This window comes from Xiphophorus couchianus, chromosome 4 (assembly GCF_001444195.1).
Source record: "Xiphophorus couchianus chromosome 4, X_couchianus-1.0, whole genome shotgun sequence".
NCBI classification, from domain to species: Eukaryota; Metazoa; Chordata; class Actinopteri; order Cyprinodontiformes; family Poeciliidae; genus Xiphophorus; species Xiphophorus couchianus.
In genome coordinates, this window is record NC_040231.1 from 28,902,469 (window position 1) to 28,928,495 (window position 26,027).

General features: G+C 40.8%; 1 protein-coding gene and 1 long non-coding RNA gene across 10 annotated transcripts in view; one reads left to right on the forward strand and one right to left on the reverse strand.

The window, feature by feature from the left end:
* Positions 1-303: 303 nt before the first annotated feature.
* Positions 304-4,400, forward strand: LOC114142572 (uncharacterized). Its single transcript, XR_003595054.1, has 2 exons — positions 304-709; positions 3,082-4,400. It is a non-coding gene; the product is annotated as an uncharacterized LOC114142572 (long non-coding RNA).
* Positions 4,297-26,027, reverse strand: part of akap13 (A-kinase anchoring protein 13) — a 134,534-nt gene continuing 112,803 nt past the window's right edge. For 6 of the 9 annotated variants that reach the window (XM_028013909.1, XM_028013916.1, XM_028013907.1 and 3 more), the window contains 15 exons: positions 25,766-25,883; positions 23,595-23,843; positions 23,433-23,509; positions 21,708-21,889; positions 20,740-20,822; positions 20,435-20,623; positions 17,228-17,374; positions 15,095-15,168; positions 14,499-14,543; positions 12,951-13,001; positions 11,580-11,852; positions 9,902-10,081; positions 8,542-8,842; positions 6,844-6,901; positions 4,297-6,675 (listed from right to left, as the gene is read on the reverse strand). In XM_028013909.1, the coding sequence (XP_027869710.1) occupies position 6,675; positions 6,844-6,901; positions 8,542-8,842; positions 9,902-10,081; positions 11,580-11,852; positions 12,951-13,001; positions 14,499-14,543; positions 15,095-15,168; positions 17,228-17,374; positions 20,435-20,623; positions 20,740-20,822; positions 21,708-21,889; positions 23,433-23,509; positions 23,595-23,843; positions 25,766-25,883 (2,028 nt within the window). In that variant the 3' untranslated portion in view covers positions 4,297-6,674. The other 3 variants (XM_028013910.1, XM_028013911.1, XM_028013913.1) reach the window with 3 other exon arrangements.

Here is a 26,027-nt window from a genome sequence, read left to right on the forward strand (position 1 = left end):
GGATAAGAGCCAAATGGGGGATCTATTATGGATAATTAAGTCATAACAAACACCACATTGTTACGGCGGACAGAGGAGAACCGGGAAGGATTCTGCTTTAAACACACACCAGCTGCACGTCTATTTACCTCCAGGATAAAATCATTGCTTTAGCTACAGTTGTTAGTCACGGTGACAACAAAACTCTACTTTATGTGTTACTTTAAAATCAACATGGTGTGTATTTTTCTACCACATGCCTGCTGCTGTGCCTTTGAGGAGGTCCTTTGAGGAAGAGGAGGAGGAAGACAACGAGGAGGAGGAGGAGGAGGAGGAAGAGGAGGTGTGGTGGCATCCATCGCTTACAGCTCTGGGGTTTTGGGGAAACAGGAAAAGTGTTGAATCGTTTCCAGATTTTTCTAAAGTCTCTCATTCGTTGTTATAATGAACCCTGCACACACCCCACACCTCCTCTGCAGACCGAAGTCCAGTTCTGCTCCATACCCGACTCTTTAGGGAAAGGAAAAGGGAGCGAAGGCCCAAGAAGAGAAGATGTTCTTCGTCAGTGTCCTAGCCAGCTGTGTCGGAGGAAGCAAAGGCTGCCTTAGGAGGTTCCGGTCATTACCTGGCTGTGGGAGATGTGGGAGTGAGGACCGGCTCCGGCTCCAAGCTTTTCAGAAGCTCTGCCTTGATGACTGGATCTTCCCTCCCACAGCCGTCCAGTCAGCAGGTGAGCAGGAAGGCTAACAGCTGCACACATCTTCTGCTCTCCTTCCTTCCTCATGCACTCTGATATTGGATTTTGTTCTCACCAACTTCACCTCTAGACTAAATCAACACAGTGCAAGTTTTTATTGGCCCGGAGCCATTTTGGCAGAAAAATTCTCCTGCTATTGCAGGTTGCAGTACGTTAATAGGTAGGTTGAATACGGCTTCATGATGTTCCTGAAAAAATTCCTACAGGTTCTTAATTATCAAATATTTTGTTTATCTCCATAAACAATACTCAACATTTTAATACAGTTCATCAGATGTGGTCTAAAAAGGTTTTATAGGACCAGAACCAAACACGGAGAAGCACCACAGATCTGGGACAGACTTCCAGAAAACTGCAGAACAGCTGAAACACTGAGTTCCTTCAAGTCCAGGCTGTTTAGAGTTGAGCCATAATAAATGACCGACATATTCGATGCGTGTTGATGCTGTTGGTGACGTAGAGAGCCATAAGAACCCACATGTCGTTGGTTTCTTACTCAGCGACTGTCTTTTTCTATGACTTGTGTTCTTGGGTTTTTATGATGTAAAGCACTTTCATCTGGCTAGTTGCTGAAATGTGCTGCACAGAGAAACTTGAATAATTGGTATAAAGTACAACGCAAAACACATTCATTACAAAAAAAAAACAAAAACATAAAAAACCTGGACACCTCCAAACCCCCAAGATTTCAGGCCCTGGGCTACTGCCCTCTTTGTAAAGTCAGGCCCAGCCTGTGTCTGTCATTTGGTAGAACAATAGTTTGAATTCAGGTTTTTTTTTAACAGCAGCTATCTTAGAGCACAAGAACCAACGAGGACAAACCAATGACATGTGATCAACCTCATATAAACTACTGTCTGCCACTATGTAGCTAAGGCTAAATGGTAGTTTATCTCTGTGTTAGCATGTGTGGCAGAGCGCGTCAATGGTTTTCCTGAATGCCGTTTATCACCATGTGATCAGTGCGGCGCAGTGACAAGATGGCTGCCGTAACCAGATCAAAGGAGCGGCTTACGAGGCGGCGGCTGTGGTGAACCGCATGCGGCCTTGTGACACTTCACCGGCTGGTGTGGGTAAAGTGGAGGAGCAGGAAATTACGTCCCATGTTAGAAGGAACTGATGCCACCTGGTAACACATAAATGATATGTTTGTGAAGAAGGTAGTTTCAAAATAAAAGGCAAAATTTCAGAATAAAAGTCTGTTCATGAATTGTCCAGAGTCTAAACCAGGGGTTAGTTTTTCAGAGACAAGACCCTTCAAAACAAAACCACTTTTTACAATATCTTCTTTCGGATTAAAAAAAAATAATAAAAAAAATAATTAAAAGAAAAAAACAACTTCAACTTCTTTGAACTCTTCAACTGTTACCATAAAAGGGAATGAATGCATTTTCTTTAATAGCACCATCAAATCTTAAAACCGTTCTGCAACCTGCAGGAGAAAGAAAATTACTTTACAGAAAACATTCACTACATTTATTCTTTACCTTTACATTCTTAAAAACTGCTCATCATCTTTGGTCAAAGTTATTAAAAGTCACAGCAAAAGGTCTAAAGAGCCTTTTATGACTTTGCATATCTGTGTTTATAATCTGGAGCCAGATATAAACAGAGATATTTCACCCAATTGTATATTGGATGAAATATTACGATTCCACCCAATGAGCTGTCAGTCTGTAAAGCAGCAGGCTGCAGGCTGGCTGCATCATCAGATTAATAGACACCTTAATTAGCTAATATCAGTTTTTATGAATGTGTCTCTAAATAAAGAGGAAATCAAATAAAAATTTGCATCATAAGAATTTACTGAACTACTACAACAGAATGTTAGGACCATGCTAAGAACAAATAAAAACATAAACTACAAGAATAAAGTCAAAATATTACAAAAATAAAGTCACAATATTTCTAGAATAAATTCATAGTATTAGGAGAAAAGTCAGATTTTATTCTCTTAATACAACTTTAATCTGAAAATACTGTGACTTTATTCTTGTATGATTTTTTTATATGACTTTATTCTTTTAATACTAGCATTATATTCTTGTACAACTTTATTTTCAAAATACTATGATTTTCTTCTGTTTTGTTTTTTACTTTACTCGTAATTTAATTTTTAACATTTTCTAATACTCTTGTAGAACTATAACTAAATTTAGTGGGATTTCTTTTTCTATTTTTTTGCTTATGTTAAAAAAAAAAATTAGAACATTTGATCTGAAGTTATTTTAGCAGATTTTCTGTTCTAACAAACAACAATAAAAAAAAAAAAAAAGGTGAAATACGTTTTAATTAATTTAAACTTTCCATTCTTCTTTGTTGCTCCAAACTTGGAGCATCATCAGCTCTCCGGATCCGTCTGGGATTCTCCGCGTTCTGGTCGTCGTGACGACACTAGACGGGCTTACAGAGACAAAACGAAGAACAGAGGAGCGCCACCAAAACACCACAATACGCCATTCACTGTGTTATGAATTTTTTATTATTATTATTGTGAAATATGCTTTTACATTTTTCACTACCCCACAGACTAGGGTAGTCATAAATAAAATATTCTTACAAAATGTTGCAATAAATCACAAATCAAACTATTTTTTGTTTTGTTGCTTTTTTTGTTTTGTTTGTTTTTGTACAGTTGATTGGTTTTTATTTATACATAGATCATATTTACATTTTTGCCCTTTTCTTTTGTTTTTACAATGCTGAGAATGAATAGTGTACCATTTATATAGTACAAACATTTCCTTCGATTGAAAGCAGAGGTATAAAAGCTCTCCTCTGTCCTGAGAAGACGCTGGCTTCTACTCTAGTGCATTTTATCGTCAAGGTTTTTAAGGCTACGCGGGCTTCACCTGATGCACACACACACGCACGCGCGGGTTCACCATCATCATCATCACGGTCGTCGTGGTGGAGGACGACGGAGCTCATTCTCCTGAACTGCGTCTGCTGATTGTCCCTGGCACGGAACGCCCTCCCCCCTCCGCACTCTTCCAACATTAAAGCTGCTGCCGACTGCCTGCGTTGAATCACCAATTACGTTCTGACAACTTATTTGTTCTTTCAGTCGGTTACAAATGCCGCAGGGGGAAAATGTCACGGAGCGCGAGGGCCCACGCTCGTCACATTATCTGCCGTACGCCGATGACCCGCCGAGAAACAACAACAACAGGAGAAGAAAGTCGATTTCCCACCGCGGGGGGGAAAGGAGCGGAGTTTGTACTTTTCTGTTTGTTTTGGTTTCCCGGACGGAGCGAGTCGGTGCAGTGCTCCCTAGTGGTAAAAAAAAAGAAAGGAAGAAAATAGATAAAAAGCCCTTTTCTTTCTGTTTCTGCGACAGAAATCCATAAACAAAAAGACGTGAAGCAGATAATTGGCGGGAACCGTGAGCCTCTTACGGGACGTCCTACGATAACTCCAGTCCTGCACGCAGACGCAGTGAGGGCAGCTAGCAAACTGAGCACACTAGACGAAAGAGCAAAGCGTGGCGTTGACTCCGCTCGCTCCCAAACTGCAACACTGTGTTTTTGTTCTCACAACTTCATGTTTTGTTTTTTTTGTTTGTTTCTTCATCCTACCTGTCCAGCAGGTAAACTGTACAGCCTACAAATCTAGGTTTGGAGGAACAAACAGTGCAGTTTGCACTGTAGGAAAAAAAATAAAAGAACTCAAACAAAAACAAACTACATATTTTATACACTTGAACACATGGTGTCTCTTTGGATTGTTGTTCAACTGGATTTCAAATAATAAACAAACATAAAAAAATCTATACTGACATAAAATAAAAGATGTATCAATGTTTTGGGACCAAAAAGTGCTTAGAAATACAGAGTGAACTCTGTGAAATGAGAAGCTTTAGTCTAGTGGCTTTTGTGTTTCCTACTTTCACTTCTTTAAACCCACCGGCACACTGCAAAAACATAAAACCTTACCAAGTTATTTTCATCTAGTTTCCAGTGCGAATCTCTCAGCATATCGGTCAATAATTAGTTGATGAAAAACTACTTCTTCCACTGGCAGATTATTTCACCTACAGCATCTTATCACTGAAATAATCTGTCAGTGGAATTAGCACTTTCTCATCAATATTAAGGAATTATTGACATAAAACAAGCTCCTATAACTTGCTGAAAAGTTACTTGCAAGGTAGTTTTGTCTCATCAAATGTACTGAGATATTGGCACTAGAAACTGGACCAAAGGCTTTGTGGTTTTGCCGTGTAGCTTCCGTTTACAGACTTTCTAATCAGAGCCAAAAGCAGAAATAAAAAAAAATAGAGCGAATGCTTCAACCGCAGCCATTAGTATGCTACCTGCGGAGTTACATGCAATTAAAACACAAAAGTAAAACCTCCCTCCCACCCCGCTGCCTCCCCTCCAGTAGTCTGGGCTCGGATGAAAGATGAGGGCCGCATAAAAGCTCATTGACAGGCAGATAACGCCGGGATCAAGCTAATATCCATCCAACGTTCTACAACACGCTAAAAGGATATGAATTGAGCCGTTTGACACGGAGAGATAGCGCGCGTCTCAATCCTTTCATTACAGCGGAGTCTTAAGAGTTTCACTCCAAAATGGAGACATCCCCAATTTAAATAAATTACAACCTCATCAGGAACCGTGATGGACGGCGTAAAGCCGCCGCGGATTGCTTAACTCGTCGTTCGCCGCGTCCGTTTAGCTTACAATCTGGCGGCAGCAAAAAATACAAGAAAGTGGTTGTAATGTGTGATGTGATTTGTTAGGAGTGAAACAGAGAGGCAGCAGCTCCTTGTGATAAAAAAGATAATGTTGCCAGGACAACACGAGGCCCTTCAGTGCTTTTTTTTTTTTTTCAGCCGTCGATTAACTGTTATGAAAAGTGATCAGTGTCAAAAATGTTGCGGTGAAGCGCTAATCTGTTCCTGCACTGCAAAAAACCAAAATCTTACCAAGTTACTTTGGTCTAGTTTTTAGTGGAAATATATTAGTACACATAAAATAAGACTAAACTAACTTACAAGATACTTTTCAGCAAGTTTATTAAACTTAGAACAAGACATTTTTCCCATGTTATAAGTGAAATAACCTGCCAGTGGAACCGGCACTTTTTTTCATCAATATTAAGGAATAGATTATTTAAAACAAGCTCCTATATCTTGCTGAAAAGTTACTCATGAGTTGGTTTTGTCTTATTTCAGGTTTACTATGATATTTGTACTAGAAACTAGACTAAAAGAAAGTATTTTTGGTTTAGTTTGAGTTTGGATTTGAACGGGCGTTCGTGCACCGGAAAAAAAAAAAAAAAAGAGTCTAGCTTGTGGAGACAACAGAATAAAAGCAGTGGTTTTCACTTTAGATTACAAGTAGAGATGCATTGATCAATTGGTCAAGAGTTGTGGCAATTGTCCCATGTTCTTTTGATTGGCTCTGATTGGTGATGTCAAATCCACAATTTTTCCTTTTTGCCTTATACATAAATTCCTCAATTCCATAAAAACTAAGTTTTCCGTTGGGTCTTTAAATGCCTCTCCCAGTTCAGTGCTCTTTTACAGCGAGGAATAAAGCCGGAACATATGCTCTGATGCATAATGGATGGACTCATCTTGTCGTTTCTCTCTCTATCGGATTCAAAATGCAGCACGTTTTTGTTTTTTCTTTTATGTGTGGTGTGCTTTTATTACTTCTTCCATCGCTTACATTCCATAAAGAATCTGGGAATGAGCCGAACATAGGAAGCAGTACCAGCCTCGAGAAAAGCAAAACAAAAGGCTTCTTGGTTGCACCTCTCAACGAAAATCCAAACGGAGGGGCAGTCTGTGCTACATGTCGTACTGAGAAAGTGCGCAGGAACACGTCGACTCCGGGTTGTCGAGAGCGACGATGGAGTCGCCGCTGCAGAGTCTTAGCAGAAGAAGATCTCTCCGTCCATGGGGGGCTCGGGAACATGTTGAGGGTCTGAGGGGAGGAGAAGAGAGGAGTCAGTGTCGGGATCGGTCACACGGACCCATTAAAGGAGAGTCAACAGGCCGCCTGAGGGAGCTGCCTAATGTGCTGCATGTTCATTTCACAGCCATCATCTCCAAATGTGTTTGTGCTTCTCTCATGTCTCGGTGCTTTTAATACCAAATCTTTCTTTTTTCTTGATTCCTCTCTCTCTCTCTCTCTGCTGCGTCTGTCTGATCTGTAAACACAGGAAGGATCTTGAATATAGAAAGGGAAAGGGGGGAAAAAAAGGAAAAAGAGTGCTGCAGTTCCCCCCCTTCCTGAAATGTAGGACAGCTGAATATTTTACTCTCCAAACTAATTTACTCCTGCAACAAATGTGCGCGTCGCCTTGGCGACCCGTGCAAAATACTAATCGGGTCTCTGTGAAAACAGGGAGGCAAGAAAAGAAAAAAGAAGGTGTTGTCTGACGACACGCTGATGGAGTTGAAACCCAGAAGCTTCCAGTGATAAATGTCTGTGTAGCTCACGCGATGGATGAAGCAACTGCTCTGGTGTGAGCGCCGACGAAGCTTTTCTTTGATATGGCTACTCAAATCTCCCGCTTATCCTCTTCTGGAGGATGAAACGAGTCAAAGGAGCAGCCATAGACCTGATTTTGATCACAACTGTTCACAGGCGGCTGAAACAGGGGACGGAGCGACTTGGCTAAACGTGAACCCGGTCGACATGCAGGAGCTTCCTGGAGTTCATTCAGTGAAACGTCTAATTTAGGTTGAGTTCAGTGAGTAAATTATTCTAAAAACAAAATTACAAATGACAGAAATAGTTTCAAAATGTGGCTTTTATTTCATCCTTCCCTACTGTGAGTTGTATGATGGAGTATTAAGGTCAGCCTGTGAGAATTTTGAATTAATTATGACAATAATCACATTAGCAGAATAAAGACAATCTTTATTCTCTAAAGTAGTTATCTGAGCTACTTTAGAATGACAGAAATGGAGTGTATAGAGCTGTAGGTATAGAGCTCTAGGTATAGAGCCATATTTAAAGTTTTGGCTTTCCATGGAAAGTTGTTGGGAATGCGTAAAAACTGCAAAAGAAAAAGAAAATCTTCTAGGAAACCTTGAAACTTTGCGGCCCTAAAATACATCTAGCACATCTGCTATTCATCCTAAACACAAATCTTATTTTCCTTCTGCATCTGACTCTAAGTGCCACCCCCCCCCAGCCTCCTGACGGTAAAACACTCTACTCCCAGCTGCCTCTCTGTGTGGTGTGGAAGCTGCAGCGCCTCCGACTGGAAGAACGTGAGGAGAGTGGTGCGGACAGCAGAAAGGATCATCGGGGCCCCCCTTCCCTCCATTCAGGACATTTCATCCCAGCGCTGCGTGTCCCGAGGCCGAAACATCATCAGTGACCCCTCACACCCCCACCATGGACTGTTCTCCCTGCTGCCCTCTGGAAAGAGGTTCTGCAGCATCCGGTGCAGGACCACCAGGTTCCGAAACAGCTTTTTCCCACTTGCCATCAGACTGCTGAACTCTTAACTGGACTACACTTAAACTCTGGTCTCCACTTTATACCTTGCACATGTACAGAGCTAAATAACTTATATTTTACTGTCATTCCTGCACTTTATATTCTATATTTATATTTATATCCATATTTTATACTGTATTTTATTTTATTCTGGAGTAACCTCACAACATTGAAAGCTCAAAACATTGTCCTGAGCCGTATGCAACGAAATTTCATTCTGTATACACCCTGTGCATGCAAAATGACAATAAAGTCAGTCTAAGTCTAAGTCTAAGTCTAAGTTCAACTCGCTGTAAGACGCTTAATAATTCATCTGAATCCATCGGCATTCCCTACCTGCCGCCTGCGCGCTGCCGCCTTTGCTCTTCTTCTTCTTCTTCCCGTCTTTGCTCTTGGTCTTGGTCAGCTGCAGGAAGCCCTTGGAGATGTGGCTGTTGGCCTCGGAGCTCTTGAGGCTGCCGGAGGACGACGAGGTGAACGGGTTCAGGCCCTTCCTGCTGGCCTTGGAGCCTTGGGGCTGCAGCCTGAGCAGGGTGGAGGACGAAGACGAGGAGGAGGAGAGCTCCAGGGGGTCCAGCTCCAGGGACTGGGAGCTGCCCAGGAACAGGGATTCGTCGGACGTCGTGGAGGGAGTCCTCTGGAGGCACGGGAGGGAAACGTGACCCGGTGCCAACATCAGCGCAAATTAGAAGTTCATTTTCAGTAAGACACAGAAGCTTGTTTTAGGTCAATAATTTCCTAATTTTGACAAATTCAGTAAAATATAAAAGTACTGGTTAATAAGACATTGTATTCATCTTGTAAGTAGGGATGCACTGATCCACTTTTCTCACTTCCAGTACCATTACCGATATCCGAGGTTTAGTATCTCTCTCTTTTTTTTATAACACAGGCATAAATTTACTGAATTACAAATTTACTTGATAACTCTGCACCAGTACAGCACACTAAAATACACCAACAACTTCAAAAGCTTGGTCAAACATGTATAAACAACTTTAATTTGTCCAGTTGGTGCAATTAGGAGTATAAATGAAAAAAAAATACAGAAACTGAGAAAAACAATAGGTTGACGACATTGGTCAAATGTAAAAATAAACTACAACAAATCTTCTTTCAAATGGTTCAGAAAGCGTTTCTAAATTTGATGTAAAAATAAATACTACAGCATGACGTCACTCAGAGAACAAAGCGTAGAACTAGACTGAAAAGATCTGCCATTATGCACACTGTCACAGATACCTGATCTAGAATTATTTGCAATATCGGAACAATACTGATATCAGTATCAGATCGGTGCATCTCTAGTCAGAAGTGAAATAATCTACCAGTGGAACTAGCAGTTTTTCAACAATATCAAGAAATTATTGACTTTAAAGTCAATAATTAACTCACAATAAGCTCCTACATCTCGTTGAAAGGTTACTTGTAAGTTAGTTTTGTCTTCTTTAAGACATTTGCACTAGAAACTAGACCAAAAATACTTGGTAAGATTTTGTGTGATTTGAAGATTTAACGTTGATTAATGGTGAGAATAATGTCTGACTTAGAGTGAAAGGAAAAGGTAATCTGTTTCGACTGCTTGGAGCACTGAAACCATGTTTATCCCCCTTTAAGACGGTCAGACTCCAAGCCTCAGCTCCAGCTGCAGGACTCAGGTTGTCATATTTCCCTGACATCCGTCCCCCCGACTCACCTCAGACGGCCGCAGCTCTTCCATCCTGTGGATTTGCCGCTGCACGGCCTCCCTCTCCTTCTCCAGCTTCCTCTGGGCGTCTCTCAGCCTCTCCAGGTCTCTTTGGTACTCTTCCTTCTTGCTCTGCAGCTCTTTCCTCTCCTCGTCGAGCTGCTTATGCTGCTTCTGCACCTCCTCCTCCTGCAGTGGTTGGAGAGGCAGAGTCATCTCTGTCATGAAACGACACCGCTCAGAAATGTTCACTGAAGCCGATTTGTGGTAAAGACGTGAATGCGATTCTTGGAAAGCAAGATGGCTTTTTAAAAACACGCTACGGGTTTTGAAGGTCGATAAACGTAAAGCTTTGAATAAGATAATGTGTCCTGTGATATGTCTGAGCGGTTTTTCCCTCCCTCAAATTTTGACAGATTATCAGTCTATAAATTAACTACACACAGTGCATAGAAAACACATTCATTACTTTGTCATCTTAAAATAAGCCTCAATGGTTGAGTATTTTATAGGATTGCACCGACTGCAGTTTTCCGGTCGATCACCGATGTTTAAAGAGGACCTATTATGACAAATTCACATTTTGCACTTTTTTTTGTTCTTCCATTTGGGTTTCTAAAGCTTCTAAAAACAGCCGAGCACTTTGTGGCAATAGGTTTAACTCATTCTGAAAGCAGAACTGATCAGACTAAAATCTCATTATCTAAGAAATCTAAGAAATATATTTTATATAGCCCATAGACCCATCAAAACCTGTTCAGGGAAGAATAATAGGTCACCTTTAAAAAGCCCAACCTGCCCATTTTTGGCTGATAATTAATTATTTAGTATGAAAAGTCTCTGGCAGTCAGCCCTCTGCCATGGCAGAGCAAAAGGGACAGTGGCTGATTTTCAGCTCTTTGCAGAGGCAGATAAGACAGGAAAATATTGATTTCTCATGTAAGTATCTGCCGATCATCTATTTCATAAAATTAAGGAGATCAGAGTTGATTTCTCAGTGCACCCCTAGTATTTTTGCTTTATATACCAAAACAACAATAGCGCAGTAATAGCAACACTTGCCATGCTTTGGTGTAACCCATCCTACTGCAGCTCTGGGTGAATGTTTCAGGATGGGTTTTCTTTTGGGGGAAGGTGAACATCTATCTTATTTTCAAGTGTTTTTCTACCTCTGACAGGTTTTATAGCAATATTGAGGCCTGGGAGACTATTTTAATACCTGAGAGCACTGTGAACCTGTAATAGTGGATGATTCTAATTAGAAACACTGAAACTCTAAAAAGCCACATCCTTTCACCGTAACCAAATCCCATAAACACAAACAATCACTTCAATCTGCATCTCACATCAAGCTGAAAGTATAAAAAAAAGAATAGTGACAAAGCAAAATGTTTGTTACTGGTTTCTCAATTTTTTTTTTTGCTTTTGTGTTTTTATGATATAAAATACTTTGAACTGGGTTGGTGCTGAAACGCGTCATACAAATCAACTCGATTGACTGATTATTTGAAATTTCAAGCAACTAAGGAAGTCTGTGAAGAGAACTAGAGTTTCTACTTTATAGCACGATGTGGAAGAAAAGCCCCTGCAGTTCTGAACTACTCCGGCATGAAGTGATCCCCACTCCTGGAAAACTTAGAGCCCGACGTGGAAAAGGACGTGGGTGGAAGACGAGGCGTCGTCTCACCTGCAGGTGCACCGTGGACTCTCTGTCGGAGAGCTGCTGCTCCCTCAGCTCCCACTCTCTCTCCCTCCTCCGCCTCTCCTCGGCCAGAGCGGCCTGCTGCCTCTGCAGGGAGGCCAGCTCCTGTCGCTGCTTCTCCAGGCTGCGCTGCTTCTCCTGCTCGATCAGCGAGCTGGGCCGCGACGACTGGCGCGACAGCGACGAGCACGAGGAGGAGCGCTCGCTCAGGGCCTGTCGCTGGTCCTCGATGTAGCTGTCCTGCTGGACCACCACCGCCTGCCGCCGGCAAAGATCACATCAGACACACAAACTCTTTGGAATTTAAGACGGGTTTTTTTGTTTGTTTGTTTCATTACATTGCAAAATCTGAATTTTACCAAGTAGTTATTTTGGTCTAGTTTGTAGTGTAAATCTCCGTAGACGTGAAAAACAAACAGACAAGTAACATTTCAGCAAGATATAGGAGCTTGTTTTGATTTATTAGTCTTTCAATTTTGATGAAAAAGACAAAGATATTTCAAGTTATAATATGGGGAAAATGTTTTGTTCCATTGGCAAATTATTTCACTCATAACTAAGTACTTTTCCTTAATCTATTTTAAGGAACCGATTCACTTTTTCACTTCTGATACTAATATCAATATCTGAGGTTTAGTATTGGCCGATAGTGACTAAAAATGTTTCTTTTTTTTTTTAACATTTTGTTTAAAACGCAGACATAACTGTACTAAACTACAAATGTATTTAATAATTCTGCACCAGTATAGCACACCTAAATACACCAAAAAGCTTAACAAGCTTGGTCAAATGCAAAAAAAACACAGAACTTTAATTTGTTCATTAAGTGCAAATAGGAACATAACAGTCAATGTGAAATAAATAATAAAAAAAGTGAAACTGACAAACAATAGATTGATTATCTTGGTCAAACATGGAAAACATAAACCGCAACAAATCTTCTTTAAAATGGCTCAGAATGTGCAGTTATATTTAGAATATAAGGTCAAATAAGTAATAAAGCATAAAGTCACTTGCAGCAAAAAGCTTAGAAATAGACTGACTAGATCGGGCATACTGTCAATGATACCAATCTAGAGTTTTTTCCAATATCGGATCTAGTAATTATTGAATTAAAACAAGCTCCTATGTCTTGCTGACAGGTTACTTGCGAGTTAGTTTTGCCTTATTTCATGTCTACTAACATATTTGAACTAGAAATTAGACACAAAAATAAGACTTTGCAGCGTATGTCGATCTGCACACAGAAGGATAAACTTTTCAGATGTACATTAACAACACAAAGCTTCACAATGTTCCATCTTCTGAGTTCTGATCTGCAGCGAGCGGATGCAGACTGGAGGAGAGGCGGCGTACCTGCAGAGTGCTGAGCAGGAGATGCAGGTTGGAGACGCTGTGGAGGACCTGCTGTGGGAAACAGTGAAAACAACGAGCGTCATACAACCTGCGTTCGTCCTGCTGCTATCATCTCGCTTGCTGTTAAACTGCTTAGAGTGCCTTACTAAAAATGTTGAAAAAAAATTTTTTTTTCCTCCCCTTCCATTCCATTTTTCTTGGTCTTAACACACAAACTCGCTAAAACACCTTAAAGTTTTTGTTTGCAACCTGACAAAACGTGAAAGAGTTCAAGCGGCATGAATAGGCTCTGTCCTGCAGCGTTTATGGAAGCCGGGCTTCATACTAGCATGTTACGGACGTGGCATTTGTCTTCTTTTTAAAACACTCTAAATAGGACCAGGCCGCTGACCTTTACTTTGCTGAGTGTTTACAAGCATACAAATAGGATTTATGTGATGTTACTAGCAGCTGAGGAAGCGAACCCTCTGAAACTGGAGGTGAAATCTGAGGCACACAGCAGCCTCATGTAGGAGTGGGCATTTATCGTATCACTTATCAGTTTTAGTGAAAAATATCTTGTCGTGATAAAAACTTTTGATTTATCGTTGTCATGATGAATCTCAGCTCTTGATGTTAAGTAAAAAAAAAAACAGCACAATCAGAAGTTTTATTTTTTGCTATTTGTTCCATGTTTTGTTCCATAAGAGTGTTAATAAATATCAGTAAATAAAAAAAAAAAGATTTAATTTAATTAGTTTAAACTGCAAAAACAACATGTTGCCTAGTAATTTTCGGTCTAGTTTCTGGTGCAAATATCTTAGTCCACTTGAAATCAGGAAAACTAACTTACAAGTAACGTTTAAGCAAAATACATGAGCTTGTTTTAAGTCAATAATTCCTTAATATTGATGAACATCAAAGTTACATAAAAGTCAAAAATCAATACACGTAAAACAAGCCACTATTGTTTTATGTATATTGCTTTGTTTAAAGTGTACTGAGATATTTGCAGTAAAAACTAGACCTAGAACACTTTGTAAGATGTTCTGTTTTTGCAGTGTAGTGATAAAAATCACATCTATTTAAGTAAGTGGCATCCCATAGAAGGCTTTTTCAGATGAGAATATTTGTATTTATGGTGATATTAATGCTGCGCCATGCAGTCACCGTCCTGCAAAACCATTTATTATTACTTTTTTTTATCACAATCTTTACTGTTATCACAATAGTACCGCAAAATATTGCCATAAAATTCTACGTCCATATTGCCTCATCCCAGATGTAGTGTCACAAACAAATCTGGATATTATTTCTGAAAAAACTAAAAACATTTAGTAACCTCTCCCTTTCTCTCTATTTTTTTTTTAAAAACGTACTTCATCTTCTATTTAGCAAGGCACTTGCATCTCTGTCTCTTTGTTCATTACACTTCCAAAGAGCACTTTGTGCAACAGCCAAAAGCTGCTGCAACAACACGCATGGGCTGGGCTGCAGCAACAACGGTTGTTTTGACCGTTTCCATGCCGACGTCTCTTAGCGAGCTCGGAGACAGGAAGGCGTTCTTACCTCACTGTTCCTCTTCAGTAGCTGCACCAGGTTGGCGTTTCCTCCCTGCATGCAAAAAAACAAGAACTCAGACCGATTTAAGTCGCATGCATGCAGAAGATTATTAATGTGCAGCTTTTCTTTTTTAAGTTAAATTTTTTACTTCAAGATGTGGCACATGCCTTTGATTTCTAGCTCAGTGCATATTTTCCTCTGAACATTTCCACTAAGGGCTTGCCTGCTTCTGTAATTATTATTATTACTTTTTTGTCAAACAGATTCATAAAACATCCTGACAATTATTACATGCAGAAAAAACTGCATCCATGACACAACAATGCCACCAGCACTGGAATAAACAGAGGTTGATTTGTTTTTTTGGGGGTTTTTTGTGTTTCTTTCTTCTTCCCCACCACTGTCGGATAGATATCCAGCTGATGGTCGTCAGTGGCAACAAGACCTGGCAGGAAGAGTCAAGAGGCTAATCCAGCAGTGGGGTGGGGGGAGGAGTGGTGGGTGGGCAGGAACATTTATCTAAATGCTGTTGCTGATGTAGGAGGACACATGGCCTCAGGCTGCGTGTGAGTCAGGAAGTAGCCGGACGCTGAGATGCAGACCTTCTTCAAAACGCTGTCCGACTCCGTCCTGCGCAGGTCTCCCACCGCGTCCTCGCTCTCGTCTCCGTCTCCACCTGGCGAGACCGGGAAACAAACAAGACGGAGCATGTTTAAAAGAAAAAAAAAAGTTCAAATAATGTTCATTCAATACATTTATTTTGTGTCAGGAATCGTCAGAGTAGGGTTATGGATGTGATCGCATTTTAAAGATGACAAGTTGGGGTTTTTTTTGCTCTTTTTTACCTTTTTAGACAGGCGACATGTTAGAACAGCAATAAAAGATTTATCATGTTTAGGCTTTCTTTTTGTTTTTCAAAAAGCAGATGCGCCGAGTTTATCTGTAAGGTAGCCCTCCAAATATCAACCGTCTTTTCCATAAATGCAAATCAAATCCGTCTACACCTGGTCCATAAGAGAAAACCGTCTCATCTTTGGAAAGTAGTGTTGAAGTTTGGAGGAGGTTCAAGTGAGATGTTTTACCTGCTCACAACGACGAGCTGGTGTGTCTATTTTACAACCAAAACGCTGCGTGTAGCACAAAGCTAACACAATCTACGACGATGTGTTAGGGACATTGTAGATAGAAAAAAACGGAGTAAATTTCTGCCAAAAAAATATAAATCAGAACTTTTTAGGTTAATCTCGGAAATTTTCTAGAAAAAAAAACATGGACATTTCTGAGCTCCAAAAATCTAAAATTTGCAAAAAAAAAAAAAAAAACATTTAAAAACTCTGATATTTAATGATTGATTTAAAAAAATTTGCAATTTTTGCCAAAAATGTACTCATCCTGTTTTTTCTCCTGTGTACAATGGCCCTAATATGCCGTCGCAGCACTTGTCTTCATGACAGTAATTTTTGAAAAAGAAGTTGCCGCTGCTCTGCCCTGATGCTCGGCTGAGAGACGGCTCTTGTGGTGAAACTTAATGTGGAATGTTTATATTTCAAAACAGAACCACATAAAGTCAATTTGGAATCCCACTCCGGACTGTTTGGACAGTTTCTGTTTCCCGTTCTGGTATGGCACCACCATCATTGTTTCTATATCAACTGGCTCTGATTAAGGCTGACCAGTGGTGCCCCCTTCTGGATGGCGTCCAAAATATAACACTAAAAGAAGGTCTAAGTGGATGTTAGTAGTTAATAGATTGGGACTCATTTTAATCTAATAAACCATTAAGCGACAATTAAAAAGTGGCCTAGTCAAAAACAAGACCTAGTGCAAATCAAATTTTTTTTGGCACAACTTCAAAACTGCTGTTCACATTTGTTTTCTTAGCCATCTGACCTAACAACATTGTCTTAGAAGAACAATAGACAAAAACCTGTCTGTTTGGGAAACCAGTAGAAACATAAACCTACAAGGATTTGCAGCTCAACACATAAAATGTTCTTGTTTTGGAAAATCTTGTCTCCTTTTAATTTTTATGTTGACTAAATTCAATTTGTGTTGCAACACAAGGAGAGACTCTGTGACTTTAATCAATAGGTCGCATAGGAAGCAACAACAGAAAATTAAAAGTCACGCAACTTTGGTGTTGACATCATATTTTCCAGAGACTCACAAAAGACTACAAAGGATTAAAAATAAAGATGAAGGATTTGAGCATTTAGATTCTCAGCAGTAGAAGTAAAAACATACTAAGGTCCGTATTTTTATGGGGAGAGTCTTATTTATATAATTTGCTTTGTGACTCCACCGTTGGAAATTGGAACATTTACAACCATTTTTGATTTCCGTCATAGTGCAGCTATTTTATTCTGCGCTTCGTTCTTCTCCCTCTCCGCTTCCACAAATTCCGTCAGTAATACTAAATCCCATCTAACGTAGCCGTCCTTGTTCGGCTGCGGATGCAGAAGCAGAACCCTAGACCAGCTCAACGTGACGCGCTGCATCCGCTTTCAAGCCCGGTCAGTGGAGAGGCGTCGCTTCAGGCCACGCCTCCCTCAGGAAACCCCAGCCGCTTCTAAAACACCAACAGAGGTGCATCATGGGAAGCATCAGGTGCTGTGTCACCTCCAACTCGGTCAATTAAATGTGGAATTTTACAGTGGGATTGGGACTTTTTTCTTTTTTTTTTTTTTTGGTGCATTTCCCTTCAATCTAACCCAACGTCAGAAGGCGGGGCTTACTCTTGCCGCCGTGCATCTGGTGACTGTCGAAGCCTCCGAACGTCTCGGCCCGACGGGGCAGGCACACGGGCCCGGAGGCTCCTCCCTCGTGCACGCTGGCCATCGCTCCCCCCAGGCTGCCGTTCACCAGCGCCTGCAACGTCTCCACTGTACACACACACACACACACACACACACACACAAGCAGACATTAATGTGCAGGTCGGTAAGTGGATTATCCCAGCTAACTGTGTTACAGCTCAGTTCTGCACCCAAGAATCCAGCCAGGCACTCCTGGCTCCCGTTGCCAAGCAACAACCACCAACCTGTTTGATCCACAGAGCTGCTTCACTAAAACTTTCAATATATTTGCGATGCGAAAATGATCTTGTCTCTGGACAAAAAAGGGAAGAAGAAAAAAAAGGAGCATGTGCAAGAGACCGGAGGGATAAAAACAGGAGAAATAAAGAAAATCAGAAATGCAGGCGTGTAAAAAATGCAACACTGAAATGTCATCAAGCTGTGAGTCGTTGCCAAAGCTGCAAGCTGGAAAACATTTTCTTGGTGTTCTAACCAATTTCAGGTTTGGTTTGGAGTTTTCTTCGCCTGGAGCAGTGTGTGATTTCCCAAACTGCACGGCACAAACACAAAATCCTACCAAGTATTTTTGTCTAGTTTCAAGTGCAAATATCTTATTAAACTTGAAGTAGGACAAAGCGATCTTAAAAGTAATTTTTCAGCAAGATGAATGAGCTTGTTTCTCAGGCTGAAAAAAGCAGTGAAAAAACCAGTGGAACAGTACTTTTTGCATTTATATTCAAGAATTATGACTTAAAACAAACTTCTTTATCTTACTGACAGGTTACTTTTAAGTTAGTTTTGTTTTAATTCAAGTGTACTGACATATTTGAAAGATTACCAATCTTCTTGGTAAGATTTTGTGTTTTTGCATTAACTCACTTTGAAACATGAATAAACACAAGAAACCTTTATGGAAGTGATACTGTGCTAGCACTGCAACAGAAAAGCCATAAATCTGACATAAACATCTTATTATCTTTCTTAATAAATCAATTAAAACTCCTTATATATAATTTTTAAATGTTGTGCATTCCTCATTGTTTAAAATAAGTAAACCTGTTAAAGTTACTCCTAACTTTCCTGAAAACAAGCAGAGTGGAGTTTGCCTTCAGAAAACATGCAGCAGTTCTACACCCGAGTCTTCCCCAAATAAAGCCACCCTAATGGGGCAGAGAATGTGACGCGTGTCTCCGTCTTTCTCCGCATTCCCATCTCTTTGTCACAACATTACAGTTCAGCGTCTCTCAGAGTTCTGTGCTTTCTTCTCGTGCAAATCTGAGGAACGTCGGGGGCCGGCAAACGCGTCAAACGTAGCTGGAACCCGACTGCCGAACTCATCCCGACTCCTTTTAGTGTCGTCGGCGCACTCTTTTGAAAAGATGCCTTCCCAGAACAACAAATATCTCTCGCCCTCCGCTCTCTCTCTCTCCCTGTCTCTAATGAGTCTGAGACAATTAACTCAGAAACAGGATGTGCAATTATCTGAAGGATTCTTGTGGATAAGCGGGTTTATTTAGGATGCCGGGCAAAAGTATCCGTACACCTTGAACCTCTTCAAATCCTGTGACTTTAGCAAATAAAAGAGAAGAAAATAATACCTGACTTTAATTTTTTTTCTCCCCCCAAAAATTATATTTGTTCATTTTTATTTAGCCCATTTACTCTGATATGCCTAAATCTAGTATTGCCTTCAGTAAATTATCAGCTTCCTTTTTTTGTGGAATTTCATTTAAATTTCCTGATCTGATTCTGTTGCGAGACGGCCAGAAGCAAACAGCTGGATGTGTTTTTGTCACACGAGACTTTAATTTAACTTTTTGCTGCATATGATTGAGAACACAGCACATGACCCTATATACATTAGACAAACCCAATAAAAAATCTCTGAGAAGAATTTAACATAAACATGATTACAGAAAACCTTCCAATCTGCCAGAGCCTTTTCTCTCTAGTTGTGTGAGACTTGGCAGCTTCAAATGTTAGCAAAAGGTGATTCTGCGAAGAACTGACTCAGAGGGATTGAATGCAAACACACACACATACACACCAGCGTTTCAGATTTTTATCACTAATATTGAAACCTGTGTGTCGTATTTCATCCACTTGAAAACTGTGCACTACTTTATCTGCTGGTCTTTATGTAAAATCCAACTAAAATACTGTGAAGCAAAGTGACAAAAAGTGAAAAAGTTCAAACAGCATTAATGGGAAAAATGAAAGTGTTGAGCAGAACGGCAATCTTTTGTTCCAGATTTAGCAAGCAGAGGCCAAACAAACGCTTGGCTGCAGATTCAGAATGAATCGGAGTTCTTGACAGATGTGAGAGCCTGAGCTGGAGAACGCACATCGCAAATCAGGGCCTGGAGGTCGACTTTATAAAGAACTCCGGCTACGTTCGCACAGCAGGTCCTGATGTTCTAATTCCGATCTTTTTCTTTTTGCGTCGTTCATTCTACCAATTAAATTCAGACTTTTATTTGAACGGTTAACGACCGCAAAGCGACCGGCTTGCACAGAAGAAGAACGTTGACGTAACACAGCGGCGCTCTGTCTGCAGAAGTAATAGTGGATCGAGCCGTTAATGGATGAATTTTAACGTTCATTCAGCAAACCAACAAGAACAAGATGAAGGAAGCTATTGAACTCTCAGCTAAAAACAAGAATATTTTGTGGAGCACTGACTGCAACTTCTGTAGAAGTAGAAGTGCTTGGATGTATAGTCAGGACCAAGAGGGGAGGGGTTGTGATGTGATCATGTGATTCAGTGATAAACGTCTTTCATAATTATGAACTCATGAGCAAATAAAACTGAAATAAAGCAGATTTGGGTCACATTCACCTCCTGCATGAACGTAGCCTGAAATAGATCACGAGATACATTGTAGCTAAACTATTTGTCCATATAAACACATGGTAGCTTGAACACACGTGAAAATAGTGGAAGATTATCAAAATTCAAAAACACCTTACAAAACCCCTAGTCTAAATTTAATAACAACGTTGCTCATCTACAAGAAGATCCAAGGGCTGGGAGCCGAGCTTGTCTGTCTTCCTTTCTCAGTACTCACGTCTGCACTGCTTCAGAGCCGAGAACGCCAAATGAAAGATGCATTTTTACCAACAAAAATCCCTTCCTTTCCGCCTCACCTTCCTGCAGGGCGTCTTTCATGATGGACGCCCCCTGAGGCGGCTCCTGGCTGCAGGCTGACCTGAAGAAAGGCTCGACCTGCCTGCAGGCCTCCTCGCCTGGGCTCAGGCCCTCCCACATCTCCCTGAAGAGCCGCACCTTCTCCTCCAGCAGAGACATAATCTCCGTATCTTTCTGCTTCAACATATCTGCCCGGTGGAAACAGACAAAGAGTGTTTGAAGGTGGAAGTGGGGGAGAAAAAACCAAAAAAATAAAGCATTTTTCCTTTCACAAAAGAAGAACGTCTGACGTGTCTCTTCTCACCTCTCATCTCTTTGGCTTTGCTCTCTAATTGTCTTTTGTCGTCTTCCGTCTCACTGGGGATCCCCTCGTCCTCGTCTTTCTCCCTGCGTGGACGCAGAAAGTAAAAAGAAAAAGAAAAGATTAAAATCCGAAAAAAGGACACTTGTTTAATTATTATCTCTTTAATGTGAAGGTAAAATTCCAGGTAAAACATTCAAATATAAGCAAACGATGCAAACACTCGTTAAAAACAGAACTAAAACCCGTGTCGTTCACCTCTGAGAAATTACTTAATAACTTCCCTCTCATTTACGACATTTTCCAAACTTCTTTTCCTCCCACGGAGGATTTACAATAAAAAAAAAAAAAAAAAAAAGAGCTCCAGCCTTATCTCGTGGAGAGCCCATTCATATGCATAACTCAGAGAGAAGACGGGCGCGCTCATCGAGTTTTGTTCTCATCTCCTGCCAATGGCTTGATTTCAGTTTTGTATTCCGACAGAAGTCGGGACCGGGAGGGGAGTGAGACGGAGTGTTAAATCTCTTATTTCTTCTCCCCCCCTTTCACAGCCCTCCCCCAAATACCCCTCTCCCCCCACTGACTGCATTCGAATAATCCTCTGCTTATAAGCGAGCTTGCCCTCGCAGCCAGTCCAGCATTAGATGGACCCGAAGTACATCCCATCCCCAGGTAGAGAGCAGTTAATCCTCCTGGCAGCACAGTGCTTTGTCCCAACTTCGCGTGCATTATCATGAAAAAAAGCACACAAAAAAAAGCTGGAAAAAATTCTCACCCTGGCTTTATACCGCAGAGGAGAGGGCAAACCTGAGCTTGTTCACAGCAGAGTTACAAGTAGGAGTATAAAGAGAAGATTAAGATATATTTTGAGAAAAGAAGCTTTAAATAGAAGTTGGATGGTGGGATACAAAAAAAAATAAAGAAATAAATAAGAACAAACCACAGCAGAAATCTAAATGAATCCCACTCACATGGACTGCATGGCGGTCTGGATGAGCTGCATCCAGGTGTTGCGTTCCTCCTTGGAGCTGGCCAGGACCTCCGTCATCTCCGGCTTCTCTGTGCCCGCCGTGATGAGGAAGAGGCCGCGCTCCTTGTTGGCGACTTCCCGGACGATCAGCTTCTGGAGGGAGATGACCGTGGAGCGCTGGTCCTTCAGGGAGAGAAGGGAGGATGAGAAAAAGAGAAAGAAAAAAAAACAGGGAGGGTTTGATGAAGCCAGTGTGGGAGGAGAGGAGGGGGGGGGGGGGGGGGGGGGGGGGGAAGAAAGACAGGAGGGAGTGGGAGGGTCAAGGGAGAGAGGATGCAAAAAGCACCAAGGAAAGACAATAGGGGAGGGGGTTAATTATTTGTACAGGAAAAACAAGTGAAGCAAAGAGGAAGAAAAAAGGTCAAGAGTATATATATATATATATATATATATATATATATATATATATATATATATATATATATATACTATATATAACTGATCAGTTCTTGTTTGAGGAAAATGGACATCTTTATTCTATGAACTACTGACAACATGTCTCTGAAATTCCAATCAAAAATGTAATATTTATTTGCAGAAAATGAGAAATGGTCAAAATAGCCAAAACGATGCAGTGCTTTCAGACCTCAGATAATGCAAAGAAAAAGTTAGAAACAACAATACTGTTGTTACAATGTTTTAACTCAGGAAAAGTTCAGAAATTAATATTTGGTTGAATAACAACAAGGTTTTCAATGGGGTTCAGTGCAGTGGGCTCTTCATTTTTTCCAGAGTTGTTCATAGATATAAACATAGATAGATTAGAGAAAAAGATACACAAGAGTTAATGATGTTGAGTGTTCATTCTAATGCTCAATTGATTACCTAAATTAGTTGTCGATTATTTGAGTAATTGATTCGTCACGATTAATCTGATTAATCTTTTAAGCTCTAGTGCACTGTGCTCTGTTAAAAGTATAAAAGCTGCGATTTACCACTGCTAACTTTACGAGTTGGTCAATCGGAGGTCTTTCTTGTTTAGTAGATAAAAAACATGCATTGTTTAAACACAGATGACTGAGTTAACACTTGCTTTAAAGTCTAAAACTTCAGAGAATCTTCCTCTGTTTGCAGAATCACGTAAAACCTTTAAGTTGTTTAAGTGCGGAAAGACTTCCAGAATTCATTACCTTCACGCTGTGGTTGTTATCAACTTTTTAAAACAGTTCAACGGTGTTTATATCCTGTCGTCCGCTTCTAATTCTTCAATCCGTTCTGCCACTTATTCAGGATGTTCCCCTCTCAGTGTCATCAGCCCCCCCCACCCCCGACTCCACCTCTCCCAAGCTTTACCGACGGATGCGATTATCCAGCCGCGGGCTCCGTCTCTGTTTTCATCCCTCTAATGTGCAACAGAAAAGCATGTGCCACAGCATGAAGCTGGGAGTCCTGTAAACATGGGACGAGCCCCAGCTGAAAACCCCAAATGATTTAACGCAGCTGGGTCAGGAGCTCGGCTTTATGAGGTTCAAGCTAGCGTGCGAGCAGGAGGCGGCCGCTCCTCTGCTCGCTAGGAGAAATAAACAGGGGCAGCTACTGCTAACAGCAAGAACACGGCGTGGAGAAAGTGTGACAGCATCTGATGTTTATCACTGGAGGGAGAGCGGGGAGAGGATGGGAGAGAGAGAAGAAAAAAAGATGCAAGAAGGTGACAGTAAGAACCTACCAGCATGGCAAAGACGTATTTCTGGTCCTTCTCTTGAAGGAAGACCAAGACGTCCGATAGCAGGAGAGCTTGAACGTCTGGAAGACCATAAACCGCTCACATATTTTGTTGGCGACGACACAACAACAAAAGAAAAAAGTAGATGACTGTCTGTACGCTCACCTTTTAGTCTTCCCTGTGTGTTCTTCAGCTGCAGCGCTCCGTCGTGGATCAGCTTCCGCCTCAGCAGGTCCTCCCTGGCGAAGAACTGGCCGCTTTTCAGGATCATGATGGACTTGCTGTCCATGCGGCTGTGGAACTCCTTCAGGCGCCGCTTCTTTTCGTGCTCGTTCACCTTGCTGTCGACGGCGGCGATCACCTCCTTCACCAACCGGATGGCCTCGCTCAGGTCAACATAGTCCTCGTCCGTGTCTGCGGAGGGGAGGCGGCCAAGGTGTTCAGACCTCACTTCAGCTTTTAGTGGAATTTACAGTCTTTGACGACTAAAAGTGTCATTATTTACAGAACAATGCAAAGTTGCATTAAAAGTCCATTCAATTTAGCATCATTCTGTAAATAATGACACTTTAATGCATCTTTGCATTCATTAAAAGTGTCATCATTGACCGAATGTCACTTCATGAAAACAGTCATAAACATTAAAGAAGACGGATTCATGTTTGTAACAGGTGTTATGTCGTGTTTACGACAGTGTCATGTCAGTCTTTTGCTCACCCCTTCATATTAAGTGTTACCGAAAATCCCAACATAATTTGCTTCAATGTGAAAACATTATAAACATGTTCAACTGGTATAAATACTTATGGAAGCTCCTGGTGTTATCTGCACTTTCACCTTACAGTTTGTGAAGTTGTTATATTTCTGCATAATGAGGAATAAAAAAAAAAAAAATCCAAAGTCAACATTTGCAACATTGTGCGCTCTCCTTTGAGCTCATAGCTTTGGACACAATAAGTAACAACTTGACCTATGTTTAGGAGATTTTTCTCCTGCTGTTTTTTTTTTTTGTTTTTTTGTACTTGCAGCTCCAAAGCAGAGGGAAAATAAAATAATCTTCGAGGATACTCTGCTGCTTCTTTTCAATATATACAAGAGTTGTCAAAAAAAATGAAGAAAAAAAAAAAACGGAGTCGACTTAAATCACCTTGGGGATTAAGTCAGAGCTCCACCATCCTACATGGAACCGTAAAGAGGCTCCAGGGAAGGATTAGAGAGAATGTACACAGTAGGAGGCCGACTGACGACAACTCGTTTAAATCAGATAGAAATACGGTGCGAAATGTTTCGGCTCTTCAGAGTTCTGCTTGATCCACCACTCGAAAATAGGCGAACAAACAACTACTGCCTTTTTCCCCCTTGCAGAATAAATGAGCTCATGTAAATCACATTAACAAAACAAAAAAAAAAAGCTCCTTTCTGTTCATTTCCTAAACCAGGTGACACACTGGTGCACAGTAAAAAGACAGAAGACTGTAATTGTGCAAAGTTTCTAATAATAACATTTATGACAATTCAGGCGAAGCTTGTGTGGGATTAAATATCTATATTAATGTGCTTAAAAGAAACCTCATCAAAAATATTTAGCATACCTGCTTTGACACGTTATATCGACCTATTATTCAACCTTCCTGTAACCAGCATCTTTTCTCATCCATCATAACAAAATGAGCAAATGCATGATGGACACAGTGGTGGCAGCACCACTGATCATGATCAAAACTTTAAAAAATATAATTAAAGAAAAATCCAAGGCACGACGTAAAAGAAAAAATATGCGAGATCCATCGATCAATTAATCAATTAGATGTGAAAATGTGTATATATTTGGATGAGGCTATTTAATAAGCTTTGTCTTCTTCCTACTCATTTTTCGAACTGGAGATAAAAGTTTTGGTTTTATTGTTTTCATTTTCTTCTTAATTATTTTATTTTTGTCTTTGACATTTTACTTGTTCCACGTTTTTCCCCTTCATCAGTTCTGATCAGTGGCTGGCAAGTTAAATACTGAAAGTGTTGACGTCCATTTTGTTACAGGCAATAAAACTAAGAACTTTAGCCATCTTTGTGCCATGTCAACCAACAGTATCTATGCTAATGCATACAAATTTGACAAAAAATAGCAATGGTTATGCTTTCACAAATCACTGGTGAGCTACCTCTTTTAAATCTGTTACTTTTCAAAATCCATTAAGCGTTTTAATCTGAATCTTTCAGGAAGATTGTTCATCAATGCATCTCTATATTTAAATTGGTGACTTTAGATTCTCCTGTTGTTTCACACACCAATGAGAAATAATGTAACGACGGTTAAACGAGGCTGACATTTAACCCACCTGTCGTGTGCGACAGCATTCTCTGAATCAGCACAGGGTACTTTGTGATCCGCTGGGTCACCAGCAGGATGCATTCTGGGACGTCAAGCCTCCGCACAGTGCTGCTACTTCTCTTTTTCTGGGAGAAAACAAAGAACAGGAGGTGCTTTTAGAGAAGCGTGCTCACACAACTAGTGACAGGGCTTCACAAAACCAACAGAGACGGAGAGAGAGGCTGCAAATTAGCAGAGAGATTCAAATGAAACGCATCGTCAGCTTGAGA